At 38.6% G+C, this 22,397-nt stretch overlaps 1 protein-coding gene across 2 annotated transcripts in view; it reads left to right on the forward strand.

Annotated features, from left to right (window-relative positions):
• ZNF277 (zinc finger protein 277) overlaps positions 1–22,397 on the forward strand; it is a 170,846-nt gene that overhangs the window by 136,049 nt on the left and 12,400 nt on the right. For both annotated transcript variants that reach the window (XM_001366319.5, XM_056799557.1), the window contains exons 6-8: positions 3,805–3,915; positions 7,059–7,191; positions 17,060–17,127. In XM_001366319.5, the coding sequence (XP_001366356.2) occupies positions 3,805–3,915; positions 7,059–7,191; positions 17,060–17,127 (312 nt within the window). The remainder of the gene's footprint in view (positions 1–3,804; positions 3,916–7,058; positions 7,192–17,059; positions 17,128–22,397) is intronic.

The following is a 22,397-nucleotide window of genomic DNA, read 5'->3' on the forward strand; positions in this document are numbered from 1 at the left end:
TAAAGAGAAAAAGGAAAAGAAAAAAATGTCATTAAAGCATTTTTTAAATGCACAGAAAACACAAGAAAAAAAGAAGGAACCACAGAGATGTAAAATAGAGCTGAAGTTCTATGCATATAGAAATGTTTCCTTTATTGTGGTGTTTAAGTTCAAAATAAAAAAATTCCCAAAAAGTGTATCAGAGAGATGCAAAAAGGGAGATGGAGCCAGAGTGGTAGCACAGAGGCAGCAACCCAGCCAAACTCTCCCAACATTCCCCTCCAAACAATTTTAAAATAATGTGTCAAGAAGGCAGGGCCAAGAAATCAGAAAAGGGATAGGGACCCATCTGATTTCTACCAAATAACCCTCCAAAAAGCAATGATATAATTCCTCAAAACAAATTCTAGAACAGCACATACTACAAAAAGACAAGACAATAATTCTTGAGGCCTTAACAACTTAGAAGGCTGTCTCAAGAGACCTAGCCCAATGGGGTGGAGGTGGAGCTCAGTGCTAGGAGAGACCTCACCAAGACAATAGGGTTTGGGCATAGCTGAAGCTATAGCCAAGGCTTCTAGAACTCTCAGCAACAGATGATAAGGGAATTAGGACAAGTGCTCAGAAGGAGATTACTTTGCTGGCTCTTGGTGCAAGACTCTTACACAGATCTAGGTTGCAACCCTGGGGCAAGAATTGGAGAAGCACTAGCATTCACCAGCACTTGCAGCCACAGTGAACAGAGGACCCTGGTCACAGTTCCAATGGGTAAAACAGTGCTTGAGATTACTCACAGGCCAGAGTGCAATTCCAGAAACTATTAAATACATCTCTTTTTACAGCATGCCACCTTGGAGGAACTGAAAGCATATTGATCCCCAATGTCAGCTGTGAAGGCAGCTGCACAAATAACCTGATGCTTGGAATACTGCTTCCTTCAGCACAGTTACCAAGCCCAACTTTAACAGAAAATGAAAAAGGAAGGAAAATAAACAACAAAAAGAAACTCAACAAAGAAAGATATTTTGGTGACATGATAGACTCAAACTCAGAAGATGACAAAATCAGTAATAATTGGTCTCAAACCCAAAAAGAATTAAATAGAGCAACTCAAAAAGAATTTTAAGAATCAAATAAAAGACATAGAAGAAAAATTGTGAAAAGAAATGAGAATGATACAGGAAAATCCTTAACAAGTTCTTCTCTTTGGATTTTCATGCCTCTTTTACTTTTTGGCTTATTCAGGTTTTTAAGATATTAATTTCCTCAGCTTTTTTTTTTGTCCCTCCTTTAGCTTGGTAGGGACAAAAAGGAGGGACAAAAAAAAGCTGAAGAAATTAATATCTTAAAAAATTGAATAAGCATGAAAATCCAAAGAGAAGAACTTGTTAAAAAGCAGAATTGGCAAAATAGGAAAAGATATACAAGAATGCACTGAAGAGAAAAACTTCTTGAAAGACAGAATTGGTCCTTTAGAAAAAGAGGCACAGAAATGCACTGAGAAAAAGAACTCTTTACAAAGTAGGATTGGCCAAATAGAAAAGGAAGTACAAAAGTTCACTCAAGAAAACCATGCTTTAAAAATTAAAATGGGGCAAGTAGAAGCTAAAAATTCTGTGAGACATCAAGAAGCAATCAAACAAAGTCAAAAGAAGGAAAAAAATAGAAGAAAATGTAAAATGTCTCATGGAGAAAACAACTGACCTGGAAAATAAAATCCAGAAAAGTTAATTTAAGAATTTTTGGACTACCTGAAATCTACGATCAGAAAAAGAACTTGGAAATCATCTTTCAAGAAATCATCAAGGAAAACTGCTCTGATATTCTGAACCAGAGGTCAAAATAGAAATTGAAAGAATTCACTAATCACCTCCTAAAAGAGATCCCCAAAGGATAATTCCCAGGAATAGAATAGCCAAATTTAAAAACTCTCAGGTCAAGAGTAAAGACCAGAGCACAAGTCAGGAGAACAGTGACCACACTTCTCAAATGATACCACTTCAAATGCGCCAAAAACTTATAGGCCCCCAGAACTAGCTCTAAAAACAGGAACACAAAGAAGCCTAAAGCCTGAGAGAATACACCTCCACCACCAAATATGCAAAGCCCAACTTTAACATAAAGTTCAGTCAAAAATAGACTGGGGACATGAGTAAACAACAAAAAAAGAATTTGACCATTAAAAGCTACTACAGTAGCAGGGAAGACAAAGACATAAACTTAGAAGATGATAATGTTAACACAGCTAAAAGCAAAGTCTCAAAGAAAAATTCTAATTGAATCCAAGCCCAACAAGAACACCTGGAAGAGTTAAAAAGAGAGATGAGTAATAAAGGAAAAATTGGGGAAAGACATGAGATTAATTCAAGAAAATTTATTAAAAGAGAATTAACAGCTTAGTAAAAGAGACATAGTTAGGGCAGATGGGTGGCACAGTGGATAGAATGACAGGCCTGGCATCAGGAGACCATGAGTTCAAATCTAGAAATATGCTTTTTCTTTTTCTTTATTTTAAACCCTCACCTTCCATCTTAGAAGTAATACTATGTATTAGTTCTAAGGCAGAAGAGTGGTAAGGGCTAAGCAAATGGGTATTAAGGGACTTGCCCAGGGTCACATAGCTAGGAAGTGTTTGAGGCCAAATTTGAACCTAGGACTTCCTGTCCCTATACCTGGCTCTCAATCCACTGAACTACCCAGATGCCCCCAATAGGCTTTTTCTAACTGTATCACCCCAGCAAGTCACTTAACTCTGTTTGCCTCCGTTTTCCTCACCTGTAAAATCAGCTAGAGAAGGAAATGGCAAACCACTCCAATATCTTTGTCAAGGAAACTCCACATGGGGTCATGAAGAGTTGGGTTATGACCAAAAAACCACTAAACAACCACAAAGAATGAACTCTTTGCATGAAAGTGATAGAAAAGAAATAATAAAAATAATAGAAGGAACATTCAGAGATAGTGGAATCTCTGAAGCCAAGCAAGAGTGTTCATTAGGAATGATTGTCAAGACCAGGAGCAGCAGAAAAATCACAAGTGAATTTTTAAAGGGATAATTAGATTTATATTTAAAGCATCATTTGTAATTTTTTTTCAGATTTTTTTTCAGTTGAATGGGTGTGGCAGAAAATCTAGATTGTAAAGAATTGAATAGCCAGAAGGAATTTTAAATACAGAAATAGTAGACAAAGTCTCTTTAGTTTTAAGATTTTCTTCATTGATGTTCAGTATGTAGTATGAAATACTGTGATAGATTTTGAGCTAGAAGGGGTTCATCTACTAGAGGTCATTTACTCCAACCTTCAAATTCACAGATAAAAAAATGCAGGCCCAGGGAAATTTCATGACTTATCTATGTAATTAATTGCAATGGTGGAATTTCCATCTAGTTCCTGTGACTCTTAAGCCCAGGTTCTTTCTACTACAGAAATTAGATGCAAGGAGGAGTATTCAAGGATCAGAACTGCAGGTATAGGCTTGTAAAAGATAGAGGCAAAGTAAGTTAAGAAATTCTGGGGTATTAAAAGACTAATAATAATCACTAAATATTATACATCTAAGGTTTACAAATATTATTTCATTTTATTTTCACAGCAACCCTAATAGATAGATATTTTTATTTTACAGATGAAGAAACTTAGGCACAGAAGGATAAATGGTTTGCCCAGAATTACATAGATTTGAGGCAAGATTTGAATTCTGGTATTCCTAATTCTGGGTCCAACACTGTATCTATGTACCACCTAACTGTCTTTTTGACTAAGAGCAGGTGATTATTTCCATAAGTACTGTACTTCATAATTAATTGTTCTAATATAATTGTAGGTCTGTCCTTTTGAACCACATGGCAAGAGAACATGCTTTCAACATTGGACTGCCAGACAATATCGTACACTGTAGTGAATTTCTGGATATATTACAGAAGAAGCTTGACAAGTAAGTACTATTTTATAGAATATACCCTGAAGTCATTTTAATCTCGATGGAATTTTTTAAATCAATTTAATAGTTAAAGGTAATTAATGAAGAATAATTACCTCATTTGTAATATTAGAAAAGTTGGAGCTTTGAAGAACAGTTCTTACTCTTCTCGATTATGTTATTTTAATTCATATTTTCTGTAAGTGGAGCTTAACCAGAAATCAAACACTGGGAGACCTTGATCATCTAGGATGAAATTGAAGCTCTGAAATTAAGGCTTTGAGTTGCTCAAATAGCCCTTGTATTAAATGTCACCAAGCCCTTGTACTAAATTCCAAGTCCTTTACTCTGTCTTTCCTTGTGTCCTTACACAGAATTTTACTTCAGACATAATTCTACAGAACTTGGTTATCTGGTTTCCCAGCCCCCAAAGACTGAAAAATAACAAATAGAATGGTTGCCTAACTCTTCTGGGAATAGGTTCACAAAGTTGAAAGAAATGACAGCTAACAACCCAGAAGGAAGGGAAAAGATAGAAAAACTGTAATATTTTTAGCTTAATAAACTTAAAACTACATTAACACTTTGAGAACAATTTATAAATACCTAAGAACTCAAAAAATGCCAACTAGTACAGGGATAAATAATCCACTCACCTCAGTTGCCGATGAAATGATTATCATAGTCTTGCTTTGCACCTCATCTGTGAAATTAGAATTTGGGTATCATGTTATTTGAGCCCAACCATAACCTGTGAAGTAGGTGGTCCAAACACGATGGCCTTCTCTTTCTTCTCAGAAATTGGCATACTATCTCCCACGTTCAAAAATATACTCCCTCCCTCATCATCTCCACCTCTGACTCCTTCCAGACTTCTTTCCTGATCTCTCCTTAGCTCTTAATGCTCTTTCCTGCCTCAAGTCACCACTTATATACTTAACTGTTTGCATGTATTCAGAAACTACACTGTAATCTCCTTGAGGACAGGTACCATCTTGCTTTTCTATTTATACCCCTATCAGGAACCTTGCATATAGTAGGAACTTAATAAAGGTTTGTTGGATTGGATCAAAAGAGGCAGCTTTAAGACTGATCATTTCTTTCTGTGTTTAAGTTGGCTTTTTTAACTTGATTTAAAAAAAAAATACTTCCCACTTTCTGTAGTTCACTGCTTTCTGATATCATTTCAGATATCCACTTCATATCTATAAGCTGGCTTCTCATCAGCATCTCTCCTAACTTCTCTAGCAGAGATTGGGAAATTTTTCTCCCAACCAAAAGCAACTTTTTTTCTTTGAGACATTAATTGAGGTTCATAAGAATGATTTTACGTCACACAGATTAAGTTGAATTACATTTTGTATATCCATGTTTATGAAAAGAGAGCATATCTGACATTTTAGAAGAATTTGTCCAAAATGGTTAACTTTTTAAAAGCTTCAGTGCTTAAGGGGCTTAGCTGCAGTTATTGGGAAAATGCACTTATGTGAAGCACCTGCCTTCCTGGTAAGAAGCAAACTAATGAGGTGTTACTGAATATCCTTTTGAAGTATCTCTGGAAAGACACTGTAGCCCAAAAGAAGCAAAGAGCAATTCTCAACAGATATTTAGTTCTAATTTTCATATCAACATTCCTTGGTCCCAAGCAGCTCACTTAACTCCACCATGCCTCAATGTCCATCTATAAAATGAAGATAAAACCATCCCCTAGCAGAAGTGGTAGTGAATAATCCTAATCCCAAGGGTGAAATCCTATTAAGATGATGATTTCAGCCTAAGATTTTTAAGCTTTAGCTAATGATCCATGAATTCTTAAAAGCATTTGCCTGACCCTTTAAAGCTTGATTGACTGAGAGGAAGTGATTATAAATAATACTTAAATCTGTGATCTTATCACTCTAAGTATCCCCTTCATTGGTACAGTGAGCAAACCAATCCCACCTTCTTATCCTGTGCATTTCTGTCCATGGTCTCTCATTAAGCTTCATCTAACCTGTATTCTGGAGACTGTCCTTTAGGTCATTTCCCGTTCCATGGATACCAGTAGACAGTAGCTATTCAGTCTGACCTATATTATTCCTTACTCCTGCTACATGATTAACCAGCCTCCTATTTAATAATTTCCTGCAGGCTATTTTTTTATTGTCATGCAAACCACAATTCCATATTGGTCATTGTTAGAACACACTCATACATAACCAAAAAACCCCTAATAGAACCATAAAAACACCGATATGAAATATGACTCCAACAGTTCTTTCTCTGGAGGTGAAGAGCATTCCCCATCATAAGTTTTTCAGGATTTCCCCAGATTAATGCATTGCTGAGAGACCAGGCTATTTTTTTTTTACACTACTGTTAGTAGTCATTGTTGAAAAAAAAAAGTCTTTGTGTCCACCATTATTGATTATCTAATTTTCAATATCAAATAAGACCTAATGCAGGGAGAAGTATGCTCACCAAAGAGGTTTGCCATTATCATGGGTATGTCTTACATGTCATTCAAATGGAAGAAGACTTCCATATAAATGTTGAGGTCCTCCAGAAGTTCTTGTCTGTGGATGATAATTGTGCTGATTATATATCCATAGTATGATAAGGTTTCAGTGGAATCGATAATTACTCAGAAGTGATTACCTAAAATATATATTCAGGACAAATTAAATGGATGAAAAAATGCCAGTTTCCCAGGCTATATAATATATAGTCATTAAATAATAGAAATATATAGTTATTGTATATATAGTTATTAAATAATAGGAAATAATAGATAAATATAAATATTATAATAATATAATATAAATATAAATAAATAGATAAAAATAATAGAAAAAATAAATTTAAAAAACCTTTGTGTTAATGTGTTAAGCTAGAATTAAACAGGTAGAAGAGGCTGATTCACATTTGAGAACTTGACCAATGTTTTCAGTTATTCCCAAGATATTTCCTGGCATAAAAAAACCTTTCCTTCTTTGTTTTGTTTTAATATAAATGGTTATGAATCAGACAACACCACAATCTCTCAAGATCCTAAAGTTGCTAGTGACTCAAAGGCCAATGAAAAAGGATTATAAAACTCCTCACAATCTAAAGGGCCATTATAATGGACACTGGGAAATTTTTCAGTTCAGATGACATTACTTATCTTTTTCTTTTAGCTTGCAATGTTTGTACTGTGAAAAGTTCTTCAGAGACAAAAATACACTTAAGGATCACATGAGGAAAAAGCAACATCGAAGGATCAATGCTAAGAATAGAGAATATGACCGATTTTATGTCATTAATTATTTGGTAAGACTTTTCCCTTCCTAATTGAAAAATTGATTGAAGTGCAGCAAACACAATCTTGTTAAAAACCCATCTCCAATTTTTGAACAAGCTACTTAGCACAAAGGTCAAAATACAACTGAAGGACTCTTCAGAATTACATTGCCTCGTAAGAATGGTGAGTTGACAAAACAGCTCAGCAAACATTTGTAGATTACAAAAAAATAAAATTTCACCAACTTTAACAGCAATCTTAATATTAATAACTGAACTAAAATAAATTTCAACACATTCATATAATTTTTTAAATAACTCTTACCTTCCATCTTAGAGTCAAGAGGGGTAAGGGTCACCCAAGGAGTTAAGTGACATACCCAAAGTCACACAGCTAGGAAGTATCTGAGGCTATATTTGAACCCAGAAGCTCTCAGTTTCTAGGTCTAACTCTCAATCCACTAAGCTACTTAGCTGTTCCATCCCCTTCATTCCCATATGAACTTTTTTTCATATGGAATATATTGAAGTTTAAGCCTTAGATCAAAATGAGAATCATGGACTCAGAATGAGAAGGGAACTCTTAATTCATCTGGTCTCACTTCTCTATTTTATAGATAAGCAAACTGAGAGCCTGAGAGTTTAAAATGAATTGTCCAGGGGCATATGACTGCTCGATAGATAGATAGATAGATAGATAGATAGATAGATAGATAGATAGATAGATAGATAGATAGATAGATAGATAGGTAGATAGATGGACGGATGGACGGACGGACAGACAGACAGACAGACAAACAGACAGACAGATAGATAGATAGATAGATAGATAGATAGATAGATAGATAGATAGATAGATAGATAGATAGCAGAGGCAGGATTAAATCCAGGTCCTCTGACTGGGGCCAGCATCCTTAGTGGTGGGCCACCAATGTTTTGCTTCCTACTTGACTCCCTAAAGCTTTCCTGTCCTCTTTCCCCACCTCACCTTTGCCAGTGCTAGTGATCAAATGTCCTACTGACCAAGAGGATTCTTCCTAGCAGTTTTAAGCCACAATTTACCAAACCCCCATGTGGTTTGCTTTCAGTGGCACCTAAAAGTCCTGCCACTAGGCTTCCACATTAATGTATTGTGTCCAGAAAGTACCGAAGTATAAATATTGCATGAGAGGAAGAACAAACACATTAACTCACAGGGGGTCCATGGTCCTGGCACCGGTAAATTTTTAAGTGGGATTAAAAGGAAACAGAAAAGTACAGAGCATGAGTTATTCATAGGAGGTGCAGAAATTCACATGCATGGCCATAGTCACTTGACTCGGATTCATGAAGATCTGAGGTCGAATCCTACCATACATAATTACTATTAATAGTCACTTAGCCTTTTTTAGCCTGAATTTTCTCATCTATAAGACAGAGATAATAAGAGCACCTCATTCAAAAGGGTTGTTGTAAAGATCAAATTAAATAATCTAGGCAGTGTTTTGTAAACCTTAAAGTGCAATATAAATCTTAGCTGCTATTATTATTGATGTCCTGGTTCTGCTACCATGCTACTACATTCCAGGTCTACCTATGCACAGGTCTCTGTTAAGTTATATGAATGCATGGGGTATCTTTGGGACATACTACTAGCACTAAGAATATCAGAGCAGCTACAGCATCAGAGACTAAAAGAGTTGCCCAGGAACATCCCCATGGTGACAAGAAGAACCACTCTGGCAGCAGAATACACATTCCACCAGACCAGCCTAGGGTTCAGCCACCCACCTAAGCACCTACTCATTTTTATTTGCATATGGCAGATGGGTGGGCAGCTATGCAAAAGAGGGTCTAATGACTTTAAAATGGAATAGGATGCCAGATAGGAGTTCTGTCTTTTCATTGACTTTCCTCTAAACAAATGGAAGGGACTTTTTTCCCCCAGTGTTATGAATGCTGAACTAAAATCAATAACCATTAACCACCAAAACACAATTGGATCCAGTAAAGCTTGTGGAAGGGTTTTGGGGGGTTTGGTTTTCTTTTCAGGGTGGCGCTTTTACACAGGCTCTTCCAAGTAGGAGCCTGTGTATCCTGAACTGGGATGTAAATCTCCTTCCTGGCTCTAGGGAGCAATTTCTACTTGTTCTAATCCTTTTGGCATTTAACGTTTAAAAAAAAAATTCTCCTCATGAGGCTAGTTTAGGACGTGTTTTCAGGCTGGCTCTGTGAGTTACCATGGCGCACGACAAATGTTTCACAACTAGCTAAAGGCAAAGCCACATGCATCATTTGAATCCTTCAATCTTCTCCTAAAATCCCTCGATCTCATCACCTCCTACAGCAAAGCCACCTTCAGGGTTCAGCATAATTGATTAGGGAGGGATCCTCAAGATTAAACCTCCAAGAAATAGAGAGGTAAAGCAAAAAACTGAGGATAACTTAATAGGACTCCTTCCTTCTGAGACTCTTTTAAACTAATACCTTAGCTTGGGACTTAAGGGAAGACCAAATGGCCAAAGGTACTCATCTTTAGACAAGATTTCAAAGAAGCAGAGCTCTTGAGCTCATTAAGCTTCCTCTGGCACTTTTAGAAAAGTAAAGGTACTACTAGCTCATAGTTCACTCCGGCTCTTATGGCCATAAATCTTCTGTCCCTAACAGAACAGAACTAGCTTCTCATTTCTAGACCTAAACTATTAGGTCCTGTCAAACTTCACCTGCAGGGCTTACAGTTATTATTAATGCACATATCCAATTCCTTATATCCTATGTGTGATGTTTCCAGCTTCTCCCTTTTTAAAAATAAAACCTCATTCATATGCTTCAAGATCATTTAATTACTAGCATTTACACAGTGCTTTAAAGTTTGCAGAGCACTGTATATATCATTTCATTTGAGCCAGGTATTACAGGTAGCATTCTTATTTATAGCCAAATAATTAAGAAACTATAGACATATCATCACAATATAGTCACAGTGTGACTTGCCCATGATCACCCAACTAATGAGTGTCACGGGCACGATGATTTCAACCTAGCCTTCCTCTCTTGTTCTTAGGTCATTTTTAGTCATAGCTGACTCTGAATCTTTGTTTTAAGGGCTTTCTTGGCACAGGCACTGGAGTGGTTTACCATGTTCTTCTCCAGCTCATTTTACAGATGAGGAAACTGAGGCAGTGTTCAGGACTTGCCCACGATCACAGAGGGAGCAAGTGTTTCAGGACGGACTTGAACTCAGGAAGAGGAGTTTTCCTGATCTCAAACCCAGGGCTCTATCCAGTGCGCCATCTAACTGCCCCATAGCTCCTTTGTACAGAGCCTATCATACTATCCCTCTAATATCTCTTTTCAAATATTTGTTGTTGTTCAGTCATTTTTCAATCACGTTCAGCCCAGTGAGGGCTTTCTTGGCAAAGATACCAGAGGGGTTTGCCATTTCCTTCTTTTCAAATATATACAAAATGTTCTGATGGTTAGAGAACCAACCATGGAGTCAGGAAGTTCTGGGTTCGTGTCCTACTACTAACTTACTGGTTCTATCACCCTATATTAGTCTTTTAATTTCCTAGTGCCCCCAGACAACTTTCTTAGAGTATAAGTCACAGAACAAACACTAATCTATATTGGCAGAGAATTTCTTCACTGGGAAGTTCCTTACATGGTTACAAGTACAATTTTTTTTTAACCCTTACCTTCTGTCTCTCAATACTAATAAGTGTTGGTTCCAAGGAGAAGAGAGGTATGGGCTAGGAAATGGGGGTTAAGTGATCTGAACCCAGGACCTCCTGTCTCGAGACCTGGCTCTCAATCCACCCAGCTACCTAGCTGCCCCACAAGTGCACTTTTTAATAAAGATATACAGCCCTAAAATGTTAGATTTAATTACAATCTTGTTATAGTAATACTGGGACTAGTAGGGATAACAAACAAGTGCTTCTTATGCCCTACTTTGATGGGATGATGCTGTCCCAATAGCAACAGGCTATGCTTTGTTTTTTTGTAATAGCAATAGGGGATTTGTACCAATCCCTCCCCATGCTAGCCTGGTCCCTCTTGTGGCTCATGGTTACACTGCCCAGAGTTACGATCGATACCATCTGGGCAGTGCAAAGATCAAAGCTGCAACCTTAGCTTCATTAGCACCCTGCTCTGTACCATGGAGCTTAAGAGCTTCAGGCAGGACCATTAAGCGCTCCGAGCTTAGCAAGTGCTTTTGTTCCTTGGAGTTACATGGTGATAAAGAGAATGCTCTTTAAGGGGGCCAGAGGGAGTTGATAAAAATTGCCTACAGGTGTGTTTGAGGGATGGGAACAGAGAAGTCACTTCCCCGGTTACCAGCTATAATTGTATCTTAGGAGTGGTGGCCAACATAAGGGAGATAAATGATCATGACTTCTTTATGCCACTGGGAATTAAAACCATCTTAATTATCTGTAAAAATGAGAAGTTGAGGGGGGAAATCTCTTGCTGCTACTAACTAAAAAAAGAACGAGAGAAAATTGGGGCATAAATACTTTGGAGATCATCTGATTTTTATCTCTTTTGCCTTAGTGAGGAAACATTCAGATTCAATGGGAGGCAGTATGGTATAAAGCAAAGCACCTCTCATGTTGACAGTCTTTGCTACCTTGAATAAGTCATCTGAATTCCCTGAGTCTGTGTTTCCTCATGTGGTCAATAGTTTGGCCTAATAGCTGTGAGGGTCCTTTTCAGCTCCAAGTCTTTGATCCTCTTATGACAATTCTTTCAGCTGTTTACTTGTCTTATTTATAAAGAAGTCTGACAAAATACAAAATGAAAAGGAAAGCAGAAAGGAGATACTCCTTATTTAAAAGGGCTCCTTTGGGGGCAATCAGAAGGGAAGGTGGACTGTGTTAATATCCTCCCTCTCTGCTCATTCTCAATGTTCTTTTCTGCAGGGCAGTATTTTGGACCTGACATCTTCTCAGACAGGTATTTTAGGGGACTGTTTCTGCCCTGGGCCACAGAGATCATCTAATCCGCCTCATTCATCTAACAGCTGAGGAAGCTGAGGCCCCAAGAGATTATGTGACTTCCCCAAGGTCTCACAGAGAGAAAATGTCAAAGCCAGGATTTGTACCCAGGACTTGTGTTCCACATCCAGCATTCTTCTTCTTCTTCTTCTTCTTTCATAAGAACTTTATATGACCCAGGGCACCCAGAGAAAACCTTTGTTTTCTTTATTTCCCCAGAGAAAAGATGTGAATGGCTGACATAACATTTTCAGGGCCCTTTGGCCACTCCGAGCTGTGCAACTTCATTCCTGCCATAAAGAGATAAAGCTGGAAGGAAGGAAATAATCGTTTATTTGTAAATATTTTTATTAACTATTTTTAATAAATTTTTAAAATTAAAAAAATTGATAAACATTTTTATTAAATTTATGGAATGTATTAAATTATGAGATTAAATTAAATGGAATTTTCTTAAATTAAATATTTGTACCTATGGGGTACCAAGGGCTCTAAGCACTTTACAAATATTTAATTTATAAATTAATGTCATCCTCATTTAATTTAAATCTCATTTAGTCCTCACGACAACCCTGCAAGATAGGTGCTATTCGTCATCTCCATTCTACAGTTAAGGAAACTGAGGCAGACAGTGATGAAGGGACTTGCCAACGGTCCAGCTGACCCTTCTTTCTTTCACATCAGTATTCAGGCACCAGCTCCATTTTCTTCCTGTGCCAGGTTTTCTGGAGCCCTAGTTCCCTCTGGCATTCCTTGATTCAATTTCACCCCCACTTTAAGGCAATCCAAAACAAGCTGCTTCTAGTGACTGCAGGACCTTGAGTGAATCTTCATGGATCTCTCTTTGTAGGTCTCTGTCATTAGAGAACTCATTCACATTTAAAACACATGGCCTTCTTCATCTGTTCCTAACCCACTTTTGTCTAGGGCCGTGGGTGTGGGTCTGCCTTTCCCATCGGTCCCCTTTCCAAGCCTCCCAGGAGCCATCTGATGCAGAGGTTTGAGGGGGTGGACCACAAGGCTTTATTGACATGCCTTCCCAGCTTTGTTTTTCTCCTGTTCTGTACTTTCGTGAGATGATTCATTACCAGACACGATCTCTTAATTAGAAAGTTATGTGCTTTGTTTTTCTCCCCCTGAGTGCCGGTCCTTTTAGGAAGGGGCCCATAACTTAGCCGAAGCGGAGGAGAGACCCACGTACGTGTCTGGTCCTCGTTTGGGACAAAATAGCTTGTTTTCCTAACTCGCTGTCTGACTCCGATCCTCCGTGGACGGAATGCCGCTTAGGCTGTACTTTTCTGGATGATTGCCTACGTGCTGTACGGAGTTCAAAGGATATTACAAAGGAATTCTTTGGCTTTTGTAGTCTAGCAGCGAGCGAGGTTTTCTTGTCACATTTCCATCAAGCTGTTTAGCGATAAACAACCGTCGAAGGAGCAGAAGTGAAAGGTGACGTCCCAAAGCGCTCGTCCTGGCAGAGTCACTGGTCAGAGACGGCCACCCGATGCCGAGGAGATAAAAATGAAGAAGATGCTCGCGGCTTGGGAGAAGGTCCAGTGGCCTGACCATTGGGCAGACAGCTGGGAAGCGGGGATGGGGATCGACCTCTTCCTCCCTCCGAATGTGGAATTGCGCCTCCTGGGCCTTTGGGCTCCCCTTGTCCCAAGTCTCTTGTCCGTGAGATAAAACCGTAGCCAGGGAGCCTTCAGTTCCAGAGAAAGCCATGGCTAAAGCCGTTCCTATATCTCCAACATAATGATGAGGGTACATTTCTGTAGCACTTACTACATACTATGTATTCTATCTGTACTCTGTATACTAATACTGTGCTCAGCGCTGTTCAGTTTATGATCTTCACGACAACCCTGGGCTGTGTGTATGGGGGGCTATGGGGAAAGGTTAATATTATCCCCATTTTACAGATGAGGAAATTGAGGAAGAGGTTCAATAACTTGTCCAAGGTTTCCCAGGAAGCATCTGAGCCTGGATTGAAATATAAATCTCCCTGGCTTCAGGCCCTGAGCTCTGTCTCCTTGTACAACCTTGCTGCCCCAAGAATGTTTTTCTATCCCTTTGCTAAGATCTGATTGACTCTGGTATAGCATTCACAAAATTAAATAGTGGTTTTTGCTAGTGGTTTGTTCTTTAGAGGATGCTACATAAAGAGGCGTTACCATCCCTATTACTAGGGCAGCCAGATGGAAGATGCGGCTAAAGCACTGAGTCAGGGAGTCAGGGAAAGCTGAGTTAGACTCCAGTTTCAGACCCTTACCAGCTATGGGTCCGCGGACGAGTCCTTTACCTCCGTTTGCCTCAGTTTCCTCATCTGTAAAACAAGCTGGAAAAGGACATTGCAAAGCACTCCAGTATCTCTGCCAAAAAAAACCCAGATGGGGTCAAGAAGAATCAGTCATGCCTGAAAAATGACTAAACCACAACATTGTTATCCCTCAGAATTTATGCCGTAGTTTTACGTTTGTGAATTAACTACCTTCTCTTAAGTGCTCTAAAGACCGTCTGTTAAAGAGCATCCGACGACATTTGAGTTTATGCATCATTAACTTGATAGATTGTGACGACTCTGAAACCTCTCATTAAGCTGACAAATGATGAATTAATTTTATTTTTCTCTCTTTTCACACCTATTCCTGCCTCCCTTCCCCCTCCCTCAAAAGAAAAAAAGGGGGGGGGGGTAAACACCCGGGTAGCAATAGTAGTTATTGGTTTGGGGAGGATATTTGAATACCATAGTCTAGACCTTTATTTGGATATTAAATTCAGCAAACATTTACAAACTACCTACCACATACCAGGCATTTTTCTCGGCACTGCTCTATAAAGGTGAAATAATACTAGAACCTGAAAATTTGGGCCAAGTTTTTTTTTTTATCACTTCCCTTCCATCTTAGAATCATTACTGTATCGATTCCAAGACAGAAGAGTGGTAAGTGCTAGGCAATGGGGGTGAGGTGTCTTCCCCAGGGTCCCTCATCTAGGAAATGTCTAAAGCCAGATTTGAACCCCAACCTCTCCATCTCTAGGCCCAACTCTCAATCCAATGAGCCATCTAGCTGCCCTCCCCAAATATTTTTCACAAAAGAAACAATTGGGGGGGGAGGGGGATAGTTAAGTGACTGAGTGGATAGAGGAGCCAGGTCTAGAGAAAGAAGTCCTGGGTTCAGATTTGACCTTAGGCATTTCCCTAGCTGTGGGTCCCTGAGCAAATCACATTGCCTAGCCCTTACCACTCTTACAGCTTGGAACTGATACAAAGTATTGATTCTAAAATGGAAGGAAAGAGTTTAAAAAAAAGGGGGGGGGGAGGGGAAAGCCACCAAGGGCTGTGCCAGTAGTGGGATGAGAGCATCATAGATTGAGCCAAACTTAATTCCAAGACAATCCTATCCCTCCCCCTCACTTTGCAGCCACAGAAGCTGAAGTTGAGAAGTGTTCGAGGAGTAAGTGAGGGACCTGGGATCAATCCTCGGGGCCTTGAACTCCTCTCTGCAGTCTCGCCTCCACCATTAGCTCTTTGATCTCACTTCATCTTCGTGGCCCTCGATTTCTCTCCTCTTTTTAAAAATCAGGGGAAGTGAGCCCAAGCCCCCATCATCCACTCCCATAATCCTCAGGCTTCTTCAGCTTGCCTTGGGAGAGAGTGTTGCCACTGCTCCGTGTCCCCCCCAGGCTACTCTGCAAACTGTTTTTGCCTAGATCACTGGAGGAGAAAAGGGCAGAAAGGGAACAGATGGCATTGACGCGGTATAAATGAGATCTGCTTAAAGGAAGGGACAGGATGAAGGAGAAAATGGAAAGAATTGGGCTGAGCATCTTTGGTCCAGCTTCACAGACAGTGAGAGGACAACCCCAGCATCGCTCTGTCCTGTACGCACAAGGGTGAAAGTAAATGGGTTCTACATTAGCTTCATGTTTTAGATCTTTTCTTTTCCCTTCTTTTCTTTTCTTTTCTTTTCTTTTTTTCCTGAAAACTGAAAGGAATTGTAATTTTGTCAGGAGATCAAAATTCCTCTAGCCAGTGAGTGATCTAGGAGAGTTGCTGTGGCTGAAAGATTAGTCCTTTCGGTCAAGTCAGAAGAGGAAAAAACTCTTTCATTAGCGTGGCTGATTGTCAGTTGACAAACATGAGGCAGGCACCAATCTGCCAGTGGGCCCAGTTTTAAAAATTCAAATCATTCTTTTTTCCATGGAATATTCTGTTATTTTAGGTGTCTCAAATCAGAGAACTTGCAAATGCTAAGACATATAAGATTCAGCAGAATATAAGCTACTTAAGGGCAGAAACTCTTGATTTTTTTTTATCCTGTTATCTCTAATACCTTAAAAGTGGGAGTTGTTTAAAAATTTTCATTGAAGGGTGATCTAGCTCTATTTTTTTTAAACCTTTACCTCCCATCTTAGAGTCAATACTATGTATTGGTTCCAACGCAGAAGAGTGGTAAAGGCAATGGGCGTCAAGTGACTTGCTCAGGGTTCCACAGCTAGGAAGCATCTAAGGTCAAATTTGAACCCAAGACCTCCATCTCTAGGCTTGACTCTCTGTACACTGAGCTATCTAGCAGCCCCTGATTGAAGTCTCATTTTAAAAGAATCCAGAGCACATTTAACCTGGGATAATTGACCTTAAAAAATCAGTAGCTGAAAATGAGTGAAATAATTTTTTGGTTGATTTTTTAAATAAATTTCAATTTCAGTTGTATTTATTGGAATTTTGAAAATTCCTAACTCCCTTCTTGAGGGAAAGAAATTGTTAGAAGAATAAGTATAAAGTCTGCATAAGTCTTTCCATGTTTGTATTGTTTCAAAGTCAGCAAATGGAACTGGGAATCCTTCAGCAACTTTGTGAACATATTCTTAATCTTAATGTTTGTCTCTCTGATCTTTTTGTCTGACTTACACAGGAGCTTGGAAAGTCCTGGGAAGAAGTTCAGTCAGAAGATGATCGGGAGCTGTTAGACCATCAGGAAGAGTAAGAATAGTTTGTGGCCAGTTCTTTACCCCAAATTAAAATCAAAATTTAGGAATATGTTACCTGAGGAGAAGTAACAGAGACTGAAGGAACGATTCTCTCCACATTATGAATTCAGTGGCTTGACTCTTATTTGATGGTGTTTTGACAGTGAATCTTTCAGTGTAATTAAGCAAAATGTCAGTAATTTGATATTGGTTAATTCAAAATAGCTTCTAAACAATAGCCAAGGCAGTTATGGCTACTAGATAGGGTTTTGACATTAAAGTTCTCTGTTCAATCGATATATATATATATATATATATATATATATATACATACATAAAGAGGGATATATAATTCAAAGCAGAAATGTATTCTGGAGAGTCTTGCATTATTAAATTGAACTAAAATGTGATCTTTGGATTGCTCTTAATTGCTGTCAGCGCTGCCCTGATCAGACCACATCTAGAGTTTCATGTTCATTTCTGGGAGCCATATTTTGGGAAGGATATTGATAACCTGGGAAAAATTCAGAAGAGAACAATGAAGCTGACAAAAGGTGCTAATATGGCCAGGATCAGCCAAGGAATGGGAGATGTTTATCCTGGAGAAGAGAATACCAGAGAAAGTGGAGCAGAGCAGTATTCAAATATTTGAAGTGATATTATATGGGAGATGTGATATGCAAATCACTTTTTAAGACTGATTATATTAATTATTGGTCACCAAGGATATCATTTATGAAAATCCTAATGAAACACTCAATTCAGAATGCAGTTTTATGGTAATTTAATTACAACAGGAGTAAGAAATTATTAGAGGGAGAGAAGGAAGCGGTTAACTCAACCTTCTGGCAGAGCCAGAGGGAGTTTAAGCCTTGGAGGGCCAAGGCAGGGAAGGGAATCAGTCCTTTCACTCATTTGACCGATCTGAAGGAAAGCTGCCTGCGGGCCTCCTCCCAGCTTGAGCTCCAGGAACGAAGTGGTGCCCAGCCCTCTCCACAGAAAGTGAGCAAACTCCAGAGGCTGTTCTCTACCTCACTTCCTGCGCCTCACACGTGCCAATGGTGGCTCAAGCTTGCCTTAGGACAGCCCAGGGGGAACAGTTAGTTGTTTCTGATTTGTCATTAGCTAGCACATGCCCATGTAGTGTAGGTGTGAACATTCTTGGGTGCTAGACCAAGCAAGATGGAGGAAATTTAAAAATCACAATCCCCCCTGGTGATGATTAGGGGACTAGTCTCCCCAACTGATCACTAAACATAAGCATCCTGCACCCAAAAAAATTCTAACTGCAGGTATATATAAAATTTTACCCTCTAAGAGGAAAACTACAATAGTTGTAGACAAGGGGAAATAGAGGAGCAAGACAGCAAAACCAATGTTCTGCTGGGCGCATTGACAAAAGCCAATTAGGGGGCAGTCCCCTTTGGCATAAGAGTGTACATTCAAAATAAATGTTCAATCAACTTTCAGTTCAATCAACTGTACCCCAAGGTTCATTCTGGATCTTCCTGTAGTGTAAGGGTTTAGATATCTTTCTGCAAACAGACATGTATATTCTAAAGAAGAATTCAAAACCAGTATCAAAATATCAAAAATCTATGTATACAAAATTTTGAGAAAGCAAAAATAAATTTCTCACAGGCCCCTGTATTAGGGTCCAGTTAAATAATTTCTAATCCCACAAGTCTGTAGAACAGAATGCAGTAATATTTCACTTACCCATTTGCAGCCAAGGCTACAGGAAGTTGCCATACTAAAGGAGAGAGAAATGGATCAGATTTTTTTTTAAAGGGAAGTGTCATCCCTAACTTGGCTCCTACTTGGCTTCTATAATCTAGTCTCTTTTCTATCTTTCGTAGTGTGGCAAACTTTCTGTAGTCCTGGCTATGGACTGGGTAAATGCATCATTGCTTAGATCATTTTAATTGGGCCCTGATTCAAGGACCTGTTATAGATTTACTTTTCCTTTACTTGGAATTTTTATACATAAGAGTTTGATAGTCTATATTTTCATCCAGAAATTTTTTTTTACTTGGATTTTTCTGATGTCTTTTTAATTTCTCTTCCCAATTGATTCATATACCTCATACCTCAGCCATGCATCTCTAAGTGATTCTGTGTTTTTCAATCACCCTCTTCATGGGGAAATGTAAAAATATTATTTTAAATTGCAAAGTTTAAATTCCTTTTAAGAAGAATTTTAGGTTAAGAAACATGTTACCTCTCTGAATCCAGAAACTGAACTGTTTGGAGAAAACACCATGAAGATGCCTCCAGACCACAAGCTGCATGAGAAGATCAAGAATGAACTTTGGGTGTGGTTGATTGAACATTTATTTGTATGTATATTTTCATGCCAAAGGGGACTGCCCCCTAACTGGCTTTTTGTCAATGCGTCTAGCAATTATTGGTTTTGTTCTTTTTTCCTCTTATTCTCAAATTATTGTAATCTTTAAGTTGATTATGTTTTCATGATCCTTTTGGGGAAAACTTTTCCCAAATGATCAAACGGAGAAATGTAAAATGGAGATTTGAACCCCGGACTTCAATTCCCAGAAGCCCTTGGAACTTTTTTCTGGCTCCCAGAATTCCCTCTAATTTCCCTGAGTCCTCACCTGAGTTCGAGAACACAATGGCTATTTAAGCTGACTGTACTGCCTACTCTCTCTCAGCTTCCCCTTCTAGGGACATGCAGCTCTCTACCTAGCCAGCAAAATGTAGGTTGCATGTACTTTTCCTTATTTTGTATTTTCTTTATTTCTTAATCTTTACTAAACCTCTAAAATTATAATACTTTTATTACTAGAAACTAAATTTTAATTGCTATAGAGAGAGATTTGTCATGTTCTCCCTGGCCCAGGGGATAGAACCAGTAGGAACAAGGGGTGGAAGTTGCAAATAGGTAAACTGATGCTTGATTCAGACCTTTTTTTTTTAACAATTAGAGCTATCCCAAAGTGGCATGGGATGGCTAGGAAACATAGTGATTTCTCATCACTGGAAGTCTTCAAAGACATGCTGGAAGTCTATGAGACAGAAACAATGTAGATGGGATCCTTGCTAACGTATAGGTTTGAACGAATAGTCTCTGAGGTCCCTCCCAACTCTGATAATCTGTGAATTGGAGGAGGGGGAATAATTGGGCATCCTATCCTGTCCTAAGACCAACTCAAAATCATTTATACCTTCGTCCCAACTATTAAATTTAAGAAATGCTTACCTCTTATGCCATTTTCATTACAAATTGTTTGACTTTTTTTCTTGGTCTCCTGAATTTTGAATTAATATTTTACTAAAGTGAATACCACAGTTGGGTGGCAGAAGGATTCCAATTTATTTACATTTATTTGTAACAGAAGGACCTGGTTAGTTAGGTTCTCTATACTTTGGTTCTCTGGACATTTCTTTAGAGCACTCTAATTAATGTATTTTATGAAATTAATTTGTATTTTGATATAGCAAATATAATATTATATATTATAATAATATATACTATATTGCCATAATATCTTTTTTAACCCTTACTTTCTGTCTTAGTAACAACTTATAAAGATAAAATGGCAAAGGCAAATGGGACTAAGTGGCTTTTCTAAGGTCACATAGCTAGGAAGTTTCTGAAGCGAAATTTGAGCCCAGATCCTCCTGATTCCAGACTTGGCACTCTATCCTTTGTCCTACCTAGCTGCTCCAATACCATAGTACTTTATGAAGAAGAATGATCATCTACAGCAGACTCAGAAGTTCATAGTAACCACAAGCCCATTCACACACGTGATTGTGCTCTCTCTCTGTCTCTATCTGTCTCTCTGTCTCTGTTGCTCTGTCTCTGTCTTTCTGTCTCTGTCTGTCTGTCTGTCTCTCTCTCTGTCTCTGTCTCTCTGTCTGTCTGTCTGTCTGTCTGTCTCTCTCTCTCTCTCTCTCTCTCTGCCAAGAAAAGAGAGGGAAATTAGCCATCTAAGGTCCTACCAGAAGTTACTGGTTTCTTGAGTAGCCACTGATTCTAAACATTAAGTTTCCTCACTCTTTGGATAAAATCCAAAAAGAGTACATTGAAGGTGATTATTAGCATTTCAAAAAAGAAAGGAGGAAAAAAGGATGTCTGCTCTACTACAAGATTCCCCCAGGAACTCCTGGTAAAATAACCATTATTTCTGTGATGGGGAAAAAAACAGATATTTTTGAAATGCAGCATGCACTATTTGTCATGCAGAAACACATTCCCAGCATCTTGCCTCACTGTGTGTACACTCAGTGGCTGTAGTTAACACATCCCTTGATATGTCTCCTTGTGCAAATTAGACCTAGTTGTCTCAGAACAGAGTCTGCCAGAAACAACTGCTGTTTCATGATTCCCACTCGTTCAGTAGTAGAATAGCTGTTCAGAGGAGAGTAGAATGTGAGAAAAAAAGATCAGCACCTGTTTGCCATTTATATTAATTTCAGGGTACTTCTTAGAATTGCAAAAGCTAACAGATAGTCATAATGTGTTGTGACAATCTCTGGTTAAATGTCAAGCATGAAAAAGATTTGGCTGGTCTCCCTCTAGCAAACTAGAAGGGGAGAACCTAATGGCTAGTGCCACCTATGAACTGAACTGGCTTGGGCATACCCCCTTGGGGGCATACACATTCTATGTGTGAGTGTGTGTGTGTGTGTGTGTGTTTGTGTGTGTGGATTTGGGGCAGGTAGGTGGCTCAGTGGATGGAAAGCCAGACCTGGAGATAAAGGGTCCTGAGTTCATATTTTCCCTCAGACACTTCCCAGCTGTGTGACTCTGGACAAGTCACTTAATGCCCATTGCCTAGCCCTTATCACTCTTCCTTCTTTGGAACTGATACTTAAGAGTATTGATTCTAAGTCAGAAGATAAGGGAATTTTTTTTTTAAGTACATATATTTGTTTTGAATGTTTTTATCAAAAACATTACCAAGAACATCAGTATAACCAACTAAATTTGTCTAATATCTAGTTACTTTTCAATTAACTAATTTCAATCAAGAAAGAGCCATAACAATTTACCTATTTGCTTCAAGTCCTCATCAGAATTCTCTGTTCATTCTCATACACTTTTCCTCTTGATGTTCATTTCTATTCTCCTGCATTATTTGAAGTCTTTCCAGATTTCTTTATATCTCTCATTCTTAACAGTATCCACTATGTTACAGAATTCCATGACATTCTTCTACCACAGTTTATTTAATCATTCCCTTATTACTGGATCTTTAGGCCATCTCCAGCTTTTAGTGATTATATATAATACTGGTACTGACGTCTTAGAACAAA

This window comes from Monodelphis domestica, chromosome 5 (assembly GCF_027887165.1).
Source record: "Monodelphis domestica isolate mMonDom1 chromosome 5, mMonDom1.pri, whole genome shotgun sequence".
NCBI classification, from domain to species: domain Eukaryota; kingdom Metazoa; phylum Chordata; class Mammalia; order Didelphimorphia; family Didelphidae; genus Monodelphis; species Monodelphis domestica.